This window comes from Onychomys torridus, chromosome 3 (genome assembly GCF_903995425.1).
Source record: "Onychomys torridus chromosome 3, mOncTor1.1, whole genome shotgun sequence".
Classification (NCBI taxonomy): domain Eukaryota; kingdom Metazoa; phylum Chordata; class Mammalia; order Rodentia; family Cricetidae; genus Onychomys; species Onychomys torridus.
In genome coordinates, this window is record NC_050445.1 from 127,874,408 (window position 1) to 127,897,153 (window position 22,746).

The 22,746-nt window shown below is 45.5% G+C and overlaps 1 protein-coding gene across 1 annotated transcript; it reads right to left on the bottom strand.

Annotated features, from left to right (window-relative positions):
* Window positions 1-12,347: 12,347 nt before the first annotated feature.
* On the bottom strand, window positions 12,348-16,776 carry Foxi3 (forkhead box I3). The gene is made up of 2 exons (XM_036180453.1): window positions 16,176-16,776; window positions 12,348-12,946 (listed from the first exon to the last, which is right to left on the bottom strand). Exons 1-2 carry the CDS (start codon window positions 16,771-16,773, stop codon window positions 12,351-12,353), a joined length of 1,194 nt encoding a protein of 397 aa, XP_036036346.1. The 5' UTR covers window positions 16,774-16,776; the 3' UTR covers window positions 12,348-12,350.
* Window positions 16,777-22,746: the final 5,970 nt, after the last annotated feature.

Sequence of the window (22,746 nt, forward strand, 5' to 3'; positions counted from 1 at the left end):
TTCACACTCGGTACCCAATTTATTAGCAAGTTTATCGGTTCCGCCTCCAGAATCGATTGGGCACCTCAGCCTGAGCCAGACCCCCAGCACTTGCTGGCAGGCGGCTGGTGCCTTACCCTAGTTCCCACTTGGTACTGTGTATCTGCAACACAGATCCTCAGAGCTTGATCTTGTTTTGGTTTCGGGGCGGTTGTTAGTGGGTTTTTTGTTGGTGTTGTTTGTTTGTCTTTTTGAAACAGGGCCATGCTATGTAGCCCTGGTTGGCCTGGTACTCACTACATACCCTCGGCCGACCTTCAACTCAAGACAGTCCTCCTGCTTAGCTGCTCCGCCACTCCCCGGCTGGATTATACACATGGGCCTCCTGCGTATGGCCTATTCTTCTCAAACATGATTGGTTAAGGAGGCAGCAGTTATATTAGTATATTTTTGATAGGCTGATGCTCTAGTGTCTTGTCTTTTTTTTGGGGGGGGGGATTAAGACAGTGTTCCTCTGTTCTTTTTTGACCACTGTCTTGTAACACTGTGGGGCTGATTCAAGCCTTGGACATGCTCTCTCTGTGGCTCCTGCTGTCAGGTGTTGTTTGATTAATAGCCCTTTGTTTAAGAAACTGAAATTTGATGGTTGGGGATTTAGCTCAGTGGTAGAGCTCTTGCCTAGCAAACGAAAGGCCCTGGGTTCGATTCTCAGCTAAAAAAAAAAAAAAAAGAAAAAGAAAAGAAAAGAAAGAAAAAAAAGAAAAAGAAACTGAAATTAAAGAAAGAAAAGAAAAGAAAAAGAAACTGAAATTTGTTTGCTCTTGAAAAACTGAAACCTATGTTCAGTTGTAAAATGGGGAAAATTTAGACCTCTCAATACAACTAAAAGCCAATTGCTTATTTCATTAAACAGCTACTTTATTAAGTCCCACAGGGTCACCATCATTGTTAACATGGACATTTCAGTGTTTCTTTCCTATCTAAAACACTCCAGTGGCCTATTAAAATGCTGCATACCTTTAATATCAGTATACCAGAGGCTGAAGCAGGAGGATTCTTGCAAATTTGAGGCCAGCCTGGGCCAGATACCATCACCCCAGCCAAAGAAAAGCGTACTTCCCCAAAGTCCTTAAGTGGTCTCTTGTTCACAGAACAGGGAGATCAGAATCCTCCTCCTGATCTCTACCTCACTTCAGACCTTTGTGCTGTCTTCCTTCCCATGGTGAGTGTGGCTCTCTGACTCCATTCCTTGACAATGACCCTCCCTCCCTCCCTTCCTTCCTTCCCTCCTTCTTCCTTCCTTCCTCCCTCCCTCCCTCTATTCCTTCCTTCCTCCCTCCCTCCCTCCTTCTGTTCCTTCCTCCCTCCATCTCTTCCTTCCTTCCTCACAGAGACAGACATGCCTCTGCCACTTGAGTGCTGGGATTAAAGAAAGGTGTGCATCACCACTGTCCAGCATAAGACACACTTTTTAAAATTTCTTTTTTTTTTATTTAATAAAGTTTTATTTTTCCAAATGTACGGCTGAATGAACCTGCTCACACATCTTCACCGGCAGCTGGGGGCATCTCCACCGTGTGTGTTTTGGGTGTAAATGACTTGGGCTCTGTGCTTTGAAATCAGCTTGATAAGTCCTTTTCTAAGTAGCTCCTGGAGGGCTGCCCTGGCCAAAGAACCACAAATCTTCAGTCTCTCAGAGACCACAGCTGGAGTAATAAGCTTGTAGTTGGGAACCTCCTTACAGAGTTTGTCATATGTAGCTTTGTCAAACAAGACCAGATTGTTGAGCTTGTCCCAAACTCTGCCTTTGGACCATGTCTTCTTTGTGGCCTTGCCACCAGACTTATTTCCTGGGCCTTTGTCTTTTACTTTTTTGTTGTTGTTGTTTTGTTTTGTTTTTCGAGACAGGGTTTCCCTGTGTAGCTTTTTGTGCCTTTCCTGGAACTCACTTGGTAGCCCAGGCTGGCCTCGAACTCACCAGATCCACCTGCCTCTGCCTCCCAAGTGCTGGGATTAAAGGCGTGCGCACCACCCACCGCCCGGCTGCCTTTGTCTTTTTTTTTTTTTTTTTTTTTTTTTGGCCCACTTTCTGTTATCATCTTCTTGTTATCTTTGGGCTGCATGACAAAGCTTGGAGGATGGCGACGACCATTCCCTTTAAAAAAGTCTTCCTTCCTTCCTCTTTCTTTCTTTCTTTCTTTCTTTCTTTCTTTCTTTCTTTCTTTTTTCCTTCCTTCCTTCCTTCCTTCCTTCCTTCCTTCCTTCCTTCCTTCCTTCCTTCCTTCCTTCCTTGCATGTGCATTGGTGTTTTGTTTGTGTGAGGGTGTCGGATCTCCTGGAACTGTATTACAGACAGTTGTGAGCTGCCATGTGGGTGCTGGGAATTGAACCCAGGTCCTGTGGAAGAACAGCCAGTGCCCTTAACCACTGAGCCATCTTCCAGCCCCTAAGTAAATGTGTTTTATTAGAAGATTATTTTCTGTATTAGTAGGTTAATTCAGTAGTAAATGTAAGACTTTTGGTTTGGAAAAATAACTTATTAAGAAGCTGTGTCCTGCCGCCTGTCCCCTGTCCCAGTGTCTCCCCCCACACCCCCATACACTCTCCCAGGCTCTTCAAGTTTGACCTTCAGTCTGGAATGCTTTCTCCTTATCCAGTCATCCAGCTGAGCCTCAGGGAAGAGCAGCAGCCCTCCCTCGGGGGCCCAGGCCTCTCTCGGGTGTCTATCACACACCCTGAATAGTTCCTCTTCAGAATCCTAGAATTATTTATGCAACTATTTGATTGATTAATGACGGTCTCTCTTTGTGGTTTTTTTTTGGGGGGGGGGGAGGGTTGAAACAGGGCCTTACTACCTAGCCCTGGGTAGCCTGGCTCCCTTTCTAGACAACTGCCTGGCTTTAAACCGACAACAGCCTTCCCGTTCCTGTCTCCTGAGTGCTGGGATTACATGTGTGTAGAGCTGCACCAGGCTGGAAATACTTCATTATTTATTTATGGTTTGGGTTTGTGGGTTTACTGTCTGTTTGTTTTGACATGAAGTCTTCTGCTAGTCCTGGCTGCCCTGGTGCTCCCTCTGTAGCCCATGCTGACATCAAACCCACACCGACCTTCCCACTTCAGCCTCTGAGTACTGGGATTATGGGTATGAGCCCTCACACATGAGAACTGAAACACAGATTTTACTCTTTCTGATTTTGAGGGGCTTTATTAGATCGCAGCTCCACCTTCCAGCTTCCTTCCCTGACCCCTCCGCTCCTAAGCCTCTGTGTGGTGCAGCTGCCTCCCACAGGCATCTCAGGTCTCCATCTCTCAGGCTCTGCTCTCATTCACGCCCCACTAACACCTACTCATTCTCTCCCGGAATTCCTTTACCTGGCAGCTCTCATCTGGGGTGAGGCCTCTCCGACTGAGTCCCCTCCTCCTTTCCAATCAAAGCGTCCGCCACTCTTCAGCATCCCCTTTGGCTGGAATGTAAGGCCCTCTTTACTGGGGCTTTGCTTTTGGTGGTTTCTCTGGAGGAAGGCTACCAGAATAACTGCACTTCAGTGAGAGCCTGGGGCTGATGGTAGTGACTAGGGCCGGCCGTGGGCATGCTTGATTGCACAGAAGTTGATCCTTTGGAAGAAACGATATCAATGCCTTTGCTGAAATAGTGCTCCTTCCTCAGGCATGCTGCAGCAGCTGTGTGTGTGGGGGGGGGGGGGCAGTTCTTACATTCCCCAAACCTGTGAGCGGAGGACTTGAAAGTCTCTCCCTGAGACAATGCTGGGGGGCAGCTGGAGGGCTGCTGATCAAAGACGGCAGGTGTCTGGTGGGGACTCTTCCTCGGGAGAATGAAGGGGCAGCAGGGGAGGTATGAACGCGGGGAGAGAGAAGCAGTGTGTGAGAACATGGGGGTTCACAATGCAGACTAAACACAGCAAAAGCATCTAAAACTCTGTGAAGAAGGGTCGGGCTCGATGACTCAGCTGGTAAAGGCCCTGGTTGCCAAGCCTTATGACCTGAGTTCAACCCCCAGATCCCACAAGCTGGAAGAGAGAACCAAGTCCTACAAGTTGTCCTTTGGTCTCCATATGCTTGTCCCCTCCACTGGCACACACAATAAATAAGAACAGTGTGTGTGTGTGTGTGTGTGTGTACATATGTATGTATATAATATGTTTTTTATATAGGGAGGATAGTATTTTGGCAATGAATGAGACTGCAGATTTTCTTCTCTTGCTTTTTTTTTCAGTTTTATTTGGTCATGTTATTTTATGTGTGAGTGTTTTGCCTGCATGAATACATGTGCACCATATGCGTACTTGGTGCCTACAGAAGTCAGAATGGGGGGTGGGTTCAGAATAGGGTGTCGGATCTCCTGGAACTGGAGTTAGAAATGGTTGTGAACTACCATGTGAGTGCTGGAATTGAACCTAGATCCTCTGCAAGAGCCACAGTGCTCTTAACCCCTGAGCCATGTCTTCAGCCCCCAAACTGCAGATTTTTTTCTACTTTTTTAAATTTATTTTTCTATTATCAGCTTGATACAGTGTAAATAAATTCTTATCCTAATTGTGAAATGTTTGATTGAGGTTTGCCCAGTAATTGAGCAAAACCAAAACTTATTATAAGCCACAGTCCTCCTAGGGTCCCCCCTGCTATGTAGCCTCCCTGGCTCTGTGGGTTGCAGTCTGATTGTTCTTTGCTTTATATCTAGAATCCACTTATGAGTGAGTACATACCATGTTTGTCCTTCTGGGTTTGGATTACCTCACTCAGGATATTTTCTAGTCCCATCCATTTGCCTGCAAATTTCATGCTGTCAATGTTTTTCTCAAAACTGCAGATTTTTATCATAAATAAAAATCATAAGTTCGTGTTCCAGGCCAGCCACGGCTACATAGTGAGAGCTTATCTCAAAAAATTAAAATTAAAATCAACCAATCATGGGAATGTGGATGCTTTAACCTTACTTTCCCCAAACAGGGAAGAGGAACAATGTATTTTTCTGTTTGAGCAAATGGCTTCACTTGGATGCAGACTTTATTCTTTTTCTTTTCTTTCCTTCTTATTTATTTGTTTGTTTGTTTAAGACAGGATCTCTATGTAGCCCTGGCTGGCCTGGACCTACTATGGAGACCTGGACCTACTATGGAGAGCAGGCTGGCCTAGAACTCTCTCCTGCCTCTGCCTCTCTAGTGCTGGGATTACAGCCCCGCCTCAGGCTGCCCATAGACCTTATCCTTAAATTAGTTTATTCTTAAATAAATTTATTCTTAAATTAGTAAGAGGCAGATACGAATGGGGTCCTGGTGTACAGCTGGCTCACTCACTCCATGTCTGTTCCCTCCGTCCCTTTGGTCCACTCCCTCCTCTGCTCCAGAAATTATCCTTTTGACTCAGGGTCTTACATAGGCCTGGCTCACCTCAAACTCAGAGATCTGACTGCCTCTGTCTCCTGGGTACATTCCAGAGATAGAGGCAGGAGAATCAAAAGTTCAAGGTCATCCTCAACTACATAGTGAATTTGAGGCCAGAGAAACTTCAGGGTTTGATTGTGATACTACACGCTAAAATCGGTCATAGCACTTCTGGAAGGTATTAACCAGGGAAATGTTAGGTTTGAGTGAGGGGCTGATCCCAGCTCATTTCCCTGCCATTTTACAGATTAGAGCAGGCACCCCACTGGGAATATGCCTGTGACAGGCTCCCTGGGGCCTCCCGACTTCAGCGTATCTTGCTGGTTTCAGATTCCTGCAACATTCTGTCTGGCACTAACTACATATTGTGTCCTCAAGGAACTTGGGGTTCTCTACCTTATCCAGTACATTTCAGAAAGTGCCACACCTGTTTCACTAGGTTTCTATACAGCCCTGGGTGTGTTAGCTCCCTCTCTCTTGTAGATCCCAGGCACTGAGTTGAGGATTGACAGCAGTCTGAGGCCAGCTTGGCCTATACAGTGAGACCCTGCTTCAAAACTAAATTTAAATAGATAAGTGACATGTCGGTGTCCAAGTAGAAAGACTGACCAGTGCACGGCAGGGAGGAATGGAAGGTGGGAGGCTAGGGCCTGAGACTTGAGGAAGGAAGCCCCATGAGGAGGCTGCAGTGATCCTCAGGGCCAAGAGATGTGGAGAGGCCAAGCAAACTGGTGGGACATGGGCCAGACCATCCCTACATGTATGTGTATGTACCACATGCATACCTGGTGCCCATGAAGGCCAGAAGAATGTATTAGATGCCCTGGAGCTGTTGTTTCAGATGGTTGTGAGCCACCATGTGGGTGCTAGGTATCCAACCCTGGTCCTCTGGAAGAGTAAACCAGTGCTGTTAACTGCTGGGCCATCTATTCAGTACCCCCTCTTCCACATACACACAGTCTCTCATTCTCATCCTGATAGGGCCTGACTGTGTAGCCTAGGCTAGTCTTGAACTCTCCACCTTCCAGTCTTACCCTCTCCAATTGCTGAGATCACATGTGCATACCACAATGCCTGACTTACAGATAACTTTCTGAGAAGAGACAAGTGAAGGCTTAGTGAGTGGAGACAGGGTCAGGCTAACACATAGACTATTTCTAAGCTAGTACGTCAGCTTTCCTGACAACTATGGGAAGTAGATATTGCTGTCCTCCATTTCATCCCCAGGGAGTTTACATAACTGTGTTAGGCCTGGGTATGGGTCGACAATGATGCACAGAGTTAAAAGTGAATGGGGTGGCAGTGGGGTCCATTGGTTGCATCCTTGGAGAAGAGAAGGGAAAATCCTTGTGCTAATGCCTGCTTGTGATTCTAGCATGGAAGGGAGAGATGCGTGCATTGTGGTTTGCTATCCTCTGGAGGATGCTAGAACAGCTGATCTGCTTCCACTGCTAGAGTGCTGGCATTACAGATATCAGCCATCATACCTGGTTTATGCAGTGCTGGGGATCGAACCCAGGGCTTCATACATGCTAGGCAAGCATTCTACTAATTGTTATTTGTTCCAACCCTTTGGGTCCCTCTGTGTTTCCCAAGGGGCTGACTTGACTTCTGAGCAGTGACTTCAGGAACTGGATCACAGTCATATCAGCACCCTCAAAGCCAGGCACACTCAGGGAGTCCAGGTGAAGATAGGGAAGAGGGATTGTATGAGTAAGGGGGGGTGGTGTCAAAACCATGACAGTGAAATCTACAGAGACAACTAACCAAGCTCGTACGAACTCACCCACTTTAGACTGACAGCTGTGGAACCTGCATGGGGCCTGACTAGGCCCTCTGCATCACAGGAGACAGTTGTGTAGCTGGGTCTGTTTGAGGGGCCCCTGGCAGTGGAATCAAGATCTATCCCTGGTGCATGAGCAGTGGGACACCTTGCTCAGCCTTGATGCAGGGGAAGGGTTTGGTTTGCCTCAACTGAATGTACCAGCTTTTGTTAACTCCCCATGGGAGCTCTTACCCTTTTGGAGGAGGAGATGGTGGGGTAGGGGAAGGCTGGGGTTGGGGAGTGGGAGGAGGGATGAGAAGGGGGAATCTGTGGTTGATATGTAAAATGAATAAAAAAAAATTTTTTCTTAAAAAAAAAAAAAGCCCAGCACAGGGTGTGGTGCCAGGGGGTGGAGGTTTACTGAATCAGTGAATAAGTTTTCCATATGTCCAAAAAGGTCCTTTTGTTTATTTTTTATTTTTGATATAGAGTATATCACAATGTAGCTCTGGCTGTCCTGGAACTCACTATGTAGACCAGGCTAACCTGGAACTCTCAGAGATCTGCCAGCCTCTGCATCCTGAGTGTTGAGATTAAAGGCGTGCGCCACCACCGTCCAGCTAGGGTCCAAGGTTCTTAATCACTGTTACCAGTGTCTGGCTTTCCTGAGTGGCTTCAGAGCCAGAGACCCGGAACTCCTGACTAGACTGTGGGCTGCTTCTGAGGGGGAAGGTATGCCAAGGAAAAGTGACTTTTCACAGTTTAAACTTCTGCGTCCATGAAGAGACAACCCAGACTCAAATTTTAATTTCAGGGTCCACACAAAGGAAATTCCTGGAAGAGAAACTAGCCAAACTGGAAGGCAGAAGGTTGGATTCTAGGTGCCTGGTGTGGCTGTGTGGTTTTGGGAACGTTACTTTTCTTTTTGAAATGATGGGCAGTGTAATGTGATCAGCTATGACATCACATAGCTTATTTTACATTTTAAAATATCTGTGTGTATGTGTGTGCATCACATGTGTAGGAGCCCAAAGATGTCAGAAAAAAACACCAGATCCCCTGGAACTGGAGTTCCGGCTGTGAGCAGAGTAGGTGCTGAGAATGCAACCTGGTTCTAAGAACAATATATAATAAATAAATAAATAAACAAACAAACAAACAAACAAACAAACAAATATATATATATATATGTATGTATGTATATATATATATATTTAAGGGGGGCGTATTTTGTTTTGTTTTTCAAGACAGGGTTTCTCTGTGTAATCGTGACTATCCTAGAACTCATGCTGTGGACCAGGCTGCCTCAAACTCGGAAATTCACCGGGCTCTCTGCTTTCCACGTGCTGGGATTAAAGGCGTGAGCTATCTCTCCAACCCCATGGCCTCATTTTGAATCCTGGTTTGAGCACTTGCCTAAAGCAGCCACTTAGATCAATGATTAGGCCCGATTATAGAAACTCCCAGGCCAGGTAGTCACTCTAATTCATGGTTGTTAGGGATGATAGGATGAGAAGTTAGTCATATAGGTGTTTGAACAATGCCACCTTACAGATGGTGACACTCGCCTTTTTTAACATGATAAAAGGCTGTTCTTTAGGCCTCCTGGAGAGGAATTCAGGAGGGCATCAGTCTGTTCGGCCTCTTTGTGTTTTGTTCCCAAATCTGGCAGGAAATTCCTTTTCTCAGCGGTGCCAGCCTAACCCCACCTAACGGCATGCCCCAGTTGACAGCTTTCCATGACAAAGCCAAAGCCAGGGCTCCAGCCTACAAGCCAGCCGACCTCCTGCCCTGGGAGAGCACCAGGGGTTTCTTTCGCATTAATGACCTCAAAGTTTTAGCCCCAGAAACAGTAGGAAAAAAAGACAAAAGCCATCCAGGCTAAAGACAGGTGCTTTCAAGCCTGAGAAGGCAGGGAAGGCCCTGGGAATCCCCTCTGAAGTTTGGGAATCTTTTGTGTTCTCAGCCTGCCTTGGTTTGCCTTGGGAGGGGTTCGGGAACACAGTTGGCTGCTGAGAGTGGGAAGCTGCATGGCTGTTTTCAAAGCCTCCTCAGCTGCCTTTTTCAAGGAAGTTCAAGAGTGATGGAGGATTTTAAAATGTCAAGATGAACTGAGCATGGTGGCCCAGCACTCAGGGAATGGATGAACAAAACTGACTATCAGCCTCTGCTACACATCGAGTCAGTTTGAAGGCTAGTCTAGGCTTCAAAAGACTATGTCCAAAACCCAAAATATATGTATAAAGATGGAAATGTAAAACCTGCTTACTAGGTCCCCAAATTCTCCTGCCCTACTGTATTTCAAAGGGCACAGCAGGCCACAGAAAGCTGAGACGTATTAGCCTTAGCTTGGGCTGCAGCTCACTCCCCAGGGTCCCTCGCTACATATTATAGGGCATTCTGTTCTCTGGATTGTTGCAAGCCACCCAAAGTGTGGTCTAGCCCACGTCTAAATTTTCTACTATAGTTCCAAGGCAGAAAACATCATAGATGCACGAATTTGCAGCAACTGGGTGCTGGTGCACTTTGACCCAGAACCATCCAGGCCCCAGCAACTTCCTTGCTCCTTAAGCAGATGGCTGGCAAGAGCTATACCCTGGTATATTTCATGCTGGGTCTATCTCAAAGGCAGGCAATAGGTCCTCACAATGCTATCATTCCAGTGTTCAATGTCAATCAACTATCCAGATCTAGTTCCTTCTAATACACATTTTGATCTGGTTTTCCTTTCTTCCCAACTAAACCCCACACTTGATCCCTTTAAAGAAGTTTAGGTAAAAGGTTCTCACCTAAGTTAATATGACCCTATGTGGGGGATAGGTTGGGGGGAGTAATGCTGGGGGGTGGAAAAAGGGAGAATCTGTGATTGGTATGTAAAGTGAAGAGAAAATTTCTTAATTAAAAAAAAAAATGATCCTATGTGACCTAGGGTAGGTATTTCAACTGTGTGGGTATGCTTCTGGGACCTAATAGGCATCCCATGCTACACGGGGCAGCCTAAACAAAGAACTTCTGGGTGGGGCCAAGTTCAAAGTTCCTGCTGCAGCCTTGGAAATGGCTCCTTCTTCCGAAGAGCACATTCACCCTGGAAAGCTCCAGGAAAGGGCAGCCTCAGAACACTGCTTTCTTTGGACTGTCCTCCACCCCATATTAGAGCCTTAACAGGGAGGCTAGTCAAGCACTCTGCTACTGAGGCCTGTCCGTCCCAGCTCCAATTTAGCTTCTAACAGAACTGCTTCTGTATTATAAATAAACCCAACACTCAAGGCCCAAGCCCTTCGTGAATAGTAACTTTGACTCTAGCCCTTCTGCTTGGGGATGGGTGGAGCAAAGCCAATGTGCAAAGTCAAGTACTCAACAGAGTCCCTCTAATGGCTTGAGTGACAGGTCATCCATTTTTGTTCCTTCAAGAAAGACACCAAGGTCAGAATTGCAGTAACGCAAAAGCCAGGAGTCATCCCATTGAAGAGTTTATTTTTAGCATACAGAGTACTTTCTTGGGAAAAAAAATCTTCGCAGCTCCAGCAGATATTATAAATTAATTTACAAATATAGAGTTGATAGAAATATTCATAAAAGTCCTTATGATTCTTCACATACAAAAATATTAAGAAAAAATTTTTATGCACCAAGTTTGAGGCCGAGTAGTTTCTTTGGTTATATTTTTGCATAACAATTAATAAGCAACAGTGATAGAATTTGTACATCAAGAGGCCATTCATTAAAAATTTCCACACATTTCTAAAAAATTTAAACTAAAGCTGTGAGTTCTAATGTACAGGGAGCATAAAGCCTATCTTAAAAAAACAAAACCAAAAACCACCACAGGGATTCCCCACTGGCCCCCACTACAATTCCATGAGGTTCCTGTCTCCTGTCAATATTAAGAACATGGTAGCATGGGAGCTTGTAGAATATTACCATCAATTTAGTGGTGGGCGGTTCCTGTAAATCCAACAACCATCCCCGTCTGTCAGCAGCACTCTTTAGTTCAACTAATGATGACCAAGCATTTCCTGTATGACACTGTGCTAGACGCTCCCCACTACAAAATGATTCAAATGAAGTCACCTCAGAAGTGAGGTGGTGGTGTGTTGAAACAAATTTATATACATACAACTTTTAAAAGAATTTGATTAGAATAGTTTCTCATTCAAATTTGTAAGATCGGTCTCAGAGGTAGATCTCTGTGAGTTTAAGGCCAGCATGATCTACATAGGTCTATGCAGAATCTTGTCTCAAAAACCCAAACAGAAAGAACCTGTAAGATTTCCCTGTCAATGAAATAAATACCTAGGAAACAAGCTGAAAGGGACAGGATGCCAGGTTTACCACAAGGAACTAAAACAATGGTCTCCAGACCTTATCCCATGGATACCATGTCATCATGAGGCTGGCATGTTTAAGAACCAGTTATTTCCCATGTGTGACCTTGGTATGTTACCCACCATCTCAGAAAGATAGTCATACCTGTTTCCCACACAGAATTTGGTACTCTCGATGGCTTCAGAGACCTAGTGTCTTGGAACACAAGGAGACTTACTGTGCAGAGAAGTAACTGAGTTGATATTCCAGATCTATAGAACAACATTTGGCACAAAGAATCTCTGCAATAAGCATCTACCATTTCCAGACAGAGGTAACTTGTGAGCTGGATTCAGAAAGGGTTTGTGGCATTCCCTAGATACAAGAGGAGGCAAAGGATACAAAATTGGAATTTTCTTCTTCTTCTTCTTTTTTTTTTTTTTTTTTTAAAAATCCAGATTATCTGGCTTTCCTTGAAAAATCAGAATGCTGTCATGAAGGAAATGACCAGCTGGTCAACCCCCTATGCCTCCAGCTGCCAACGGCTATAATTTTTCCCACCCATAACTTCAGTGGCCTTTTCCCCACCAAGCGTATACATTTGAGCTTGCTGTTCTGATAAACAAGTGACTAGTAAAATAGATGCAGTTCTCACAGAGTTCTACCTACTGAGTAAGGTGCCTTTTATCTCCAGAAAGGCACGCAGCCAGAGAAGCCTAGAAAAGCTGGCTGCAGTCTAAGAACTACTCTGGTGACTGTGAGCGTAGTCAGGGGAACGTAGGATCATTCAGGAGCTCACAGAAATCAATGAAGCTCAGTCCTACCCCAGACTTCCTGAACCGAGCCTACATTCAGAATGGATGTCAAGTGTACATCTGCAGTCTGCGGAGCTCTGTTTACATATCAGAGCCATCCCGGGGGTAGATGAGGCTGTTGACCATGCTGAAGTTGTAGAAGGGGCTGCTGAAAGGGCTACCCTGGTCCCCACTGCTGCTGCCAGGGAATGGGCTGTAGTAGGAAGACAGCTGGTTGCCTCCACCCACCGTGCTCAGCTGCACAGAGTCTGGAGAGCTGTTTGGGGTGGAGGTGTTGGGGAATGTGCTGGAGGGCAGCTGGGTGCCACCTAGGTGGCGGTGATTGCCTGGGATGGCTCCTCGCTGGGTGCTCATGCTGCTGGGGTTCACACTTAACGTGTTAAGGCTGCTGAAGAAAGTGTTGAGGCAGGGGATGGATGCTCCAGGAGAGGAGGAGGTACTCTTGGTGTCGTCTGGAGACTCTGGTGACTGAGATGGTCTCATCGCAGAGGAGGGGCTGTCTCCTTCTACCTTCCCACTCACTCTTAGTCTGGAGGATAGCCCTTCTGATTTTGACGTTCCTGAAGCTGCTGTGAGGTTGCTGTTGGCCTCAGAACGGCGCTTTCGCTTCCGACGGAAGTTTCCATTGTCAAACATTTTTTCACAGTTTGGATCTAGAGTCCAGTAGTTACCTTTTCCTGAGGGGGAAAAAAAAAAAAGGAAGAGTTAATGAGGGTCATATTTATATAGGTTTTTTGAGACAGGGTTTCTCTGTAGCTTTGGAGGCTGTCCTGGAACTCACTTTGTAGACCAGCTGGCCTCGAACTCACAGAGATCCTCCTGCCTCGGCCTCCCGAGTGCTGGGATTACAGGCGTGTGCCACCACCGCCAGCTCATATTTTTATATTCGAGACAGGGTTTCTCCGTGTAGCCCTGACTGTCCTGGAACTTGCTCTGTAGACCAGGCTAGGCTTGAACTCAGAGATCCACTTGCCTAGGGCTCCGAGTACTGGGATTAAAGGCATGTTCCACCACTCCCAGCTTTTAGGTTCAATTTTATTTCTGTACACAGAATTTCCCCCATTAAGTTGTCAAGACAATTTAGTGGGTGTCTGAAATCACCACCAACACCAAATCCTATCAATCCTATTCTTTTTCCTATACATATACACCTATGATAAAGTAAATACATAAATCAGGCAGAATAACAATATTATAAGCTATGTTGAGTAGAGCCTGTTTCTGGAGGTTAAAGACAGTTTCATGTATCCCATGCTGGCCTTAAATTGACTCTGGTTCTGCCGTCGCCCTCACTGGGATCACAAGCATGCACCACTATACCCACTCTACAATGCTGAGGATCAAAGGCATGTCATCCTCTTCTGGAGGCCTTACCCACTTCACTAACAAGGAGAAATTCAGAATAGGCTGTCCTAGTCAGTTCTATGTGTTAGCAGCTCCACCACTTACACCCTAAAACCAAATTTTGTTTGAGGTACTACTAATACAGCCACCCACCACCTTCCCTTACTCTGGATCCAAACCATATATATAGACTTGCAAAATCACGAAAGTCTGGTGCAGCATAGGACAGGAGCCTCCATTTGTTCTGTAAAGTAGGGAGGCTGCAAAGTTAACATGTAGTAAATTAACTTAGACTTGCATGCTAGCTTAGCTTAGCTGGCACAGGGCAAGCAGCCTGAACAGTATTTACTACAATTATTTCTGAGACATATGCCTCTCGTACAACTGAAAAGAATCGCCCTGGAAAAAGCAATCACAAAATGATGAACTGTACTACCGAGCAATCAAGTTCTAACAACTCCACTGATGGGGCTTGTTTGTCGTACCAGGAATCTGGGAATGGACACTCCTCTGAGCAGGGTGTGTCCCTGTAAAACCAAGTTGTCCACTGGGGAAATTCTGCATTCATTTAAAACACCCAACACGTGCCTTCTGGAGAAAATGCCCTCCTACGTCGGAAGGGGAAAGACCCACAGCATCTTAGGAGTTATCACCCAGTGGCTTTTCCTAACTTTGGCCTTTGCTGTTCGAAAGTGCCATGAAGCTCTTTACAGTGAGCGCTGCTCTTGGGTAAGTGGAGATGGACCACAGCCCTCAACTTGCCGATGAGGGGAGGTGCAGACTGGCTACCTGCTGTGTGGCAAGCACCACACAACTGTCGCCAGGATAGACTGAATCCAAATTTAATATTTCTTTTTTCCTTTAATTGGGGTCTCACTATGTAGCCCTGGCTATTCCAGAACTTACTCTGTAGACCAGGCTGGCCTCAAACTCAGATCTGGCTGCCTCTGTAGATACTGACACACAGTATCTGTAACTATCTGTATAGGTCAATGCATCATCTTAGTATGAATCTTTTTTTCCTTCTCTCCCCAGTGCTAGGGGGTAAAACCAATACCTCAATAAACCAGGCAAGTGCTCTATTTTTAAGCTATACTCCTGACCTCCAGACACTGGGTTTTGTCTTTAAAAAAAAGAAAGAAAGAAAGAAAGAAAGAAAGAAAGAAAGAAAGAAAGAAAGACCTTTTCCAGATATCAATATCTTTAATTTTTTTTTAAAGTTCAAAGGAATACACGTGACAATAGACATAAAAATCTTGGGTGGTTCGAGGCTAAATTGGGAAGGTGCATCTTCAGAAACTGCACGTCCTGTCCAAGTGTCACTGCTGGTCACAAATGGATGTTAAGATACTTGAAATGTGTCCAAATTAAAATGTGTTGTAAAATATACACAGGCTATGAGATTTAAGAGAAAGGGTGCGGCAGTGGTTCATATCTTTAATCCCAGCACCTGGGAGGCAGGGCCAGGTGGATCTCTGTGAGTTCCAGGCTAGCCTGGTCCACCAAGCGAGATCCAGGACAGACAGGAAAGCTACAGAGAAACCCTGTCTCGAAAAACTGGAAAAAAAAAAAAAAAAAGGAAAAAAAAAAAAAGAAAGGCTGTGAAGCTGACCTTGAACTCCTAATTTTCTAGCCTTTGTCTCCTACATGATAGTATTATAGGAACGTAATTCGCTATGCCTAATCACATGTTACCTTTTAAAATGTGGTTTGCAACTATACAGTAACAGCACTGGAAAACACTTGATTTCTGCAAGACTAGGGGCTCAACTCAGCGGTAGGGCTAATTATCTGCATGTCTGAGGCTCTGGGTTCCATCCCCCAACACAACAAAGGACGCTGGTAGCATTTAAACAAAACTCCTAGATCCCCTTTTCCTTGTTCTGGGTTCATTCAAAAAGCCTCAAGCAAGTGTCCCTTTCTTTGTAAGCATCACTGCACTTCCCCCTCTGCCAGGTGGAACAAACATTCAGAACGCCTATGCAGTCTTCTGTACTTAAGAGATTGGGTTTGGACCAGTGGGAAGCCAGTTGGGGGATTTATATCTTAATTTACGCAAACCTCAGATGTCCCACTTCGGATTTTCATCATTAAATGACAGCTCAAGTTAAGTGAGTAGGTAAGGACGCAGCGAGATCCTCAGGAATCCAGAGGCCCAATGTTCTCTTTCACCGTTTGCAACAGCTGATAGAACACCCCGCTTCAGAGAGTCCCTTTCCTCCAGTTCTTTCTCCCAATCTACTTCCAGTAACTAAGCTGTCCCTTGCAGCGGCCTCCTGTTTGAGGGCATGAATTTTTTTTTCTCTCTAGCCGACCAACTTCCCTGAATGTAGGGGAGCAGCTCACCGTGTCCTCCGTAAGATCTGATACTTCCTACACCCCTATCAGACCAGGTTGGGGCGGCTCTATCCCCACATGTTCCCCAGTGATGAGAAGACCCAGTGTGGATTTTCAACCCAGCCGCGCACAGACTCCCAATACTGGGCTCGGGCTCGCAGCACGCGCAGGTACGCGCGGCTCAGCGTCCTCCCCAGCGCAGGAAGACCTGCCCTGCCGTCTCACCTGGGTCGTCCTCGTCGCGGGGCACCTTCTTGAAGCAGTCGTTGAGTGATAGGTTGTGGCGGATGGAATTCTGCCATCCAGCCTTGCTGCGCTGGTAGAATGGGAAGTTGTCGGCCACGAACTGGTAGATGTGGCTGAGGGTGAGCTTGCGCTCGGGAGCGCTCTGGATGGCCATGGCGATGAGCGCCGAGTACGAGTAGGGCGGACGCACCATCTTCATCAGGTCCTCGCGGCTGGCCATCGACAGCCAGCCCAACTCGCCCGGAGCGGCCGAGCCGGCGGGCGAGGCGGGAGCAGCAGCCGAGGGCTGCGCGAAGCCCCGCTGGGTGCCCGCAAAGGTGCCTGGAGCGGCCGGGGGCTGCAGGAACGGCCCGGGAGCTGCTCCGGGGGGCGGCGGCGGGGCGCCCAGGTAGCCCGCAGCGGAGGCCGGGCCGCCCACGCCGGGCCCGTTGAGCCACAGGTAGGGGTTGGCGGCAGCGGTGGGCGGCGCGGTGTAGTCGGAAAACCCATAGGGCGCCCTGGAGGTCGAGGGCGCACCGGGCGCGGCGGCCGCGGCGGGTTGTGAGTACACGAAGTTTTCGCTGCAGTACAGGGCCATGTCGGCGGCCGAGGGCTGGTGCGGCGCGGCCGCGGCTTTAGGAGAACGGGGTTGGCCTAGGCGCTTCGGAGAGAGCATCCCTAGGAGGACCAACCCAAAGGCCCGCCCGGGCCTCTGCTGTGAGTACCGATCTAGAGAGCTGGGGAGCTCTCCGAGGGCGGGCGACCGCGCCTCTTATACCTGCGGGCCTGCTGGGGCTGGGCAGCCGCGGCTCAGCAATCCACGCCCTCGCCACGCCCCACGTGCCCCGGAGCAGCGTGGAGCCTTCCGTGTCCCGCTTGTCCTAGTCTCGCAGTCAGCTCCCGAGTCAAGGTGAAAAGCGCCCCTCCATCCTTTCTTCACCAGGCCCTGGTGTCCTCCTCCGGTCTTGGCATCCATCCACCCCAGCCACCCCTCCATCTTCCCATCCTAGCCCCCGTGCGATCAGCCGACGACAAAATGCAGAGTACTGAACCAAGAAGAGAGGCCCCGCCAACTGGACCGCTGTTCCTTTTCTAACAAGTCCCAAAGTTGTAAACTTTGGCGGCGAGGGGGTAGGAGGAAAAGGCGGTAATCGACTTTTTCACCTTCAGTACAGCACTCACGTTGAGTCTCGACCGATCGGCTCCTTGTCATCAAAAATATTATATGTGAACAGGCACCCTGTGGGCCAGGTGTGAAATAGTTCTCTTGTCTCTTCTTTTTGTGGCGAGTCATCTTTCTAGTAAAACTGTGTGTTTATTGACATTCGGGAAACACTTCATTTTTTTTCACCCGGTTTGTTCCAGCGTTTGGTGTGGTATTATTTTTCAAAGGCTTTTTTTTTTTTTGTAGTTGTTTTTGTTTTGCAAAGACGGTTAAATAAGAGTCTTTGGAATTAGCATTTAAAAGCCGCAAAGGTTGAAATAATTTAAACCGTACAAGAATCGCTTACAGCCAAGGATCTCTGTTTTATTCTCCGCTTCTCTACGTTTTTAAAGAGGTTCTCTGGCACCCGGAAAACAAGTAGGGAAATACTGTGACGACCCACGTGCTGCGCAATTGTTACTTACTAATTCAAAACGACAGCGAGAAAATAACCTCTTTTACCATTCAAAGTATTCCTAAGTGTGCTCTTGATAAAAACAGATCCAAAACCTCTCATTTGAGCGGAGAAGTGATGGATTGCTTTTTTTTTTTAATTCTCTACTTTCGGATTACAGTCTGACCGCTGAGAATATTACTTCAGAACCCCCGCCCCAGCATTTATTCATGATAGTATTAGTTTTGTACTTTAAACATTTCACCTCTTAAAAAAAAATACAGGTCCGTCGTTCGAGGCGACTCAACAGGTAAAGGCGCTCACCGCCAAACCTAAAGCCCCGCGTTTGATCCCTGGAGTACAACGAGAAAACGGACAGACGCAGGAAAGTTGTTTTCTGATTTTCACAAGGGTGCCCCGTGACACCCGCTCCCCGTTCCCATAAATGAGTAAACAAATAAAGTAATGTAATGTTTAAAATTAAAATGGAAACTATTGAGCAAACTTGAGTGCCTAAAATGTATATATCTCACTTAAAACGTAAATGGTCATCTTCTCTGAAACCAGAAGGAACCTCTGAAACTATAAAACACCTGCCTGTGTCTTTGACGTTCTTGGAAGAGTCTAGAACAACAACAACAACAAAAAAATTATGACTCCTTAACTGTATTTTAGCTTAAAATACAATACATTGTTCTTTATTTAGATAAAAACCAAACCCGGCTTCCCTTCTTTCCAATGGGCTTGAAATAAAGTTCTTCGGTGTTCGGCAGATTTCTCCTGGGATGCTAACAGAGTTGAAAACTATGAACTAGGTTAGAAAGCAATTTTGATGTCATTATTCCCTGCTGGCTAATTTTTCTTAAGTGTAAAGCTAAGATGACAGGGTCCAAGTAAAAGTTGAGAACCTAGAGGCAAGCTTCCCCCCCGCAACACAAACTTTAAATATCTAACATTTATGTAAAGTGACCAAAAGTATTAGCTTCGGATAAATAAATGAGTGTTCAAAGGGTTTCAGCACTAACTTTTCTTTCATTCTAAATGGCAGTAAGTTACGAAAATGTTGAATCCATCTTCCCTTTAGTAATTGATATTCTTCAGAATATAATACCTTCCCTGATCTTTTAGCAAATTGACTACCCACACACCGTTTGCCATGTTTCTTCTGGGTTTAATTTTCAGGCCTCCAAACTAATTCTAAACGAGCAGAGTATTGTTTATTGTTTTGATGAAAGGTTCTACCCAGTGGGTTGTGTTTCCACGGTCTTTTGCAAACCTTAGTTTTATTTGAAAGGAGCAGAGCCACCTACCGACCTTTGGTTGCTGTTACAGCACTTCCCTGTGTGACTGGACAGCATCCTTTGTTTAAAAAAAAAAAAAAAAAGTCACGATTTTCTATCGATTTTCTTTATTTCATTTCATTTTATTTTGAGAGATTCATTTCACGTAGTCTAGGTTGGCATGAACTCTCTGTGTAACTGAGGATGGCCTTTAGGGGCAGACCTTCCAGCCTCTACTGCCCAAGTGCTGGAGTTACAGGCATGCGTACCAAGCACACCCATAGCTAGCCTTTGATCACATTTTGGTTCTATAAACATAAAGCTAGTATTAGTCACAGCCTGGGTTATTCCCTGTCGAAATTCATTTTTTTTAAAGCATCTCTATGTTTAAAATGGAGGAAGCTGAGGCAGGTGGATTCCCATAAGCTTGGACTACAGTTTGAGAATGTTAAAAAAAAAAAAAAAAAAAAAAGCTCACAAACAAAACAAATAAATAATAATCAGAGCAAGAAGCGTGTTTAAACAAAAGTTCCCACTGGGAGGTTGAGGTAGGAGGATCCAGAATTTGAGGCCAGAGTGCTACATTGTGAGACCCTATCTAAAAAAAAAATACACAACTACAATACAAGACCCCTGTTAATGTTTTGTCTAGTCACCCTTCCACAATAGGATATAATCAAGACAATTAATTGTTGCATAAATATAAGATGTGGAGTTTGGGGCAATTATTCCACTTAGGGAAGATAGCTCACAGGCTTCCACTGCCCTTCGCTGACATTCTCCTCACCTCCTTAAGGCGGCTGAGCAACAGCTGACTCTGACCGGACGTTGTCATTTTGAGCAGAGTCTTATGGAATGTAGTTGTTATTTCCATTAATCTGCAGTATCATAGGAACACAGCGCATTGGTGTGCTGGCTTTGCCACCTACTTCCAGAGGAGGAAAGGATCACATAAACCGAAAATGGCCTTGGTGCTCTCACTAAACACATCAGCCTGCATAGACCAGTGCTGCATTTTACATAGCATTGATGTTTACACAAACATGAGTGGAAATCATGGGCAGTGAGGTGGCTCAGTGGGTAGGGGTGCATGCCACTGAGCTTTATGACAGTGGAAGGAAAGAACAAATTTGACTCCCTCAAATTGTAAACAGAGAGACAGACAGACAGACACACAAACAGTGACTAAAATAAAGAAATGTGATTTTTAAAAAATGGAAACCAGGCACTCTAGCCCTATCTCCTACCTGGCTTTTTACCTGGCATTCTATAGTCAGTACTCCCATCTTACTTCATGAAGTAAATGAGATGCTCACTCAAGTTGAACCCTCCCTGACCGCCCCCTCCACACACACACACACACACACACACTTGTAGCTCAAGTTGGCCCAAACTTTTGGCAGTCCAGCTGCCTCAGGCTGATGAGTGCTAGGATTGCAAGCATGCCCAATTGTCCTGGCTGGAGGGGTCATTCTTTCGCTTACCCAATATTTATGGCTTTATCAAATATTTATGACTGGTAATGGGAAGTAGAGTGGACAGTTGGGAGAGCAAGCTTTTGAATGATGTGCAAGTATTTCATGTAGTGGTGTACCCAAAACAAACAAAAGTTGAGAACAAGCCTGGGCTCTGGCCCAGGATGAACCTTAGATGCCTACCCCCAAAGAGTATCAAAAGAGAAAGTCATACGTGGGGAGCCAAGAGACCCAGGAAGCCCAGACTATCCTGTACCTAGCCTTCCAATGCTGAAGGTCACATTGTCTTCCAGGGTGAACTCCACTAAATTAGACTTTCAAATGAGCAAAAGTTATCTAAAGACAGGCTGATGCTAATTTGCAAATCTTCACTCAGGCATGTGATCTCAGATGTTTTTTCTGCTAAAGAGATAATTCTTCCGCTATCTCAAGAAAGTGTGGGGCCGGGAATATAGTTCATTAGCATGTGCTCATCTAGCCTAGCCTACTGGAAGCCTTGAGTTCAATCCCTAGAATTTACATGACAAAGACTGGCCTTGGTTGGAGAGGTGGTTCAATGGTTGAGAGCACTGGCTTACAGAGGACCCGAGTTCAATTCTTAGTACCTGCATGATGGCTCACAACCATCAGTAACTCCTCTTCTTTTCTGACTTCTGTGGGCATGTGGCATACAGACATGCATGCAGGCAAAACATTTATACATATAAAATAAATAAATTAAAAAAGAAAGAAAGCCAGGCGGTGGTGGAGCACACCTGTAATCCCAGCACTCAGGAGGCAGAGGCAGGTGGATCTCTGTGAGTTCGAAGCTAGCCTGGTCTACAGAGCTAGTCCAGGACAGGCTCCAAAGCTACAGAGAAACCCTGTCTTGAAAAACAAAAAACAAAAAACAAAAACAAAAAAAAAAAGAAAGAAAGAAAAAAAAAGACCTAGAACACTAATACAAAATAGTCACTTGCCAACATTTCAAACAATTGGGGGAAAAAGAATTCACCCATCTTTAACATATCTGACAATATCATCGGTAGACTTCTGGAGTCTTCATGACTGCCTGATTTCTGTAGCCAAGAAGTCCTTGGGTACACAACAGTGAATAGTTGTGCTCACATGTACCAGTCTGAATGAAGGGCTTCCATTCTCATATTAAACCATTGAGGACCATGCACTCTGGGTTTTCCCAACCTTCTCAAACTCCATTTTGGTTTGCCATAAATAAATCAAAGTGTTCAGAAACCCTTACCATCTCTGGATGCATGAGTTGGCGGATGTCACCATGGTCTTCATTCAGCCTGTGTCTCTCACGTACAGTCAAATGAGCTAATTTTAAATTAACAGTGACTTCATCAGTTTCCTGGCCTCTGTCATATATATGTATATATGTGTGTATATATATATACATATATATGGTTCAAATATACATACATGTATACATGTGTGTATATACTATTATAGACTGATGCAGTGAGTAGATTTTTCTGTAAGGTCTGACTACATGATGCAGTATATATACACATGCACACACACACATCCACAACAGAATGCATATATACAATGTATATGTATCATGGCAATAGTTCTTTGCTTTGCTTCTATTTTTTGAGACTGGTGACTGCCTTTCATTTAAAAGGCACCCCATACATGTTTTCTCGTGATAATGATGTCCATGGTAATGATAATGAAGAAGTTGATGACAAATATAATTTTATGGTTCTTCCTAACTCTAGACTTAATTTGGTTGACTCCTCCTAGCCAGGACTGATTAATTTGCCAACCAGTGCTTCAGGGTCCCTTTGTGAAATCAGGAAGAGGTTTAAAATGCTGATTCCCTAGACCCACCAAGGAGAGAAAATCTGCTTTTAGGTCCTTCCATTTCTTTCTTTTAGTTCTAGAGTTACAAATTGAAGCTAGGGCCAAGAACAGGGCAACTGCAGGTCTCCTGCTGAGCTAAGTTGCTAGGACAGGTACATGTTCAAGTCTCTCACCTAAACCTAGTGACTCCAACACTGCTGGGTTTGGGGGCATAATGACCTGTTTAAAACTTTATAAATTAAAGGGGATGTTACTTTAGACACACACACACACACACACACACACACACACACATACACACACACACACATCATAAAGCAACTGTTTGCAAGTTGTGCATGTGTGAGCAAGGTATCAGATTTGAAAAAAAAATAGCGTTTTCAAATTACCTGGGTGAAAAGCCGTGAGC

Coding starts and splice junctions, on each gene's coding strand:
- Foxi3 (XM_036180453.1), bottom strand. CDS start 16,773: ATGGCCCTGTACTGCAGCGAAAACTTCGTGTACTCACAACCCGCCGCG. Junction 12,947..16,175: donor CCGCGACGAGGACGACCCAG/GTGAGACGGCAG, acceptor TTTCCCCCTCAG/GAAAAGGTAACTACTGGACT.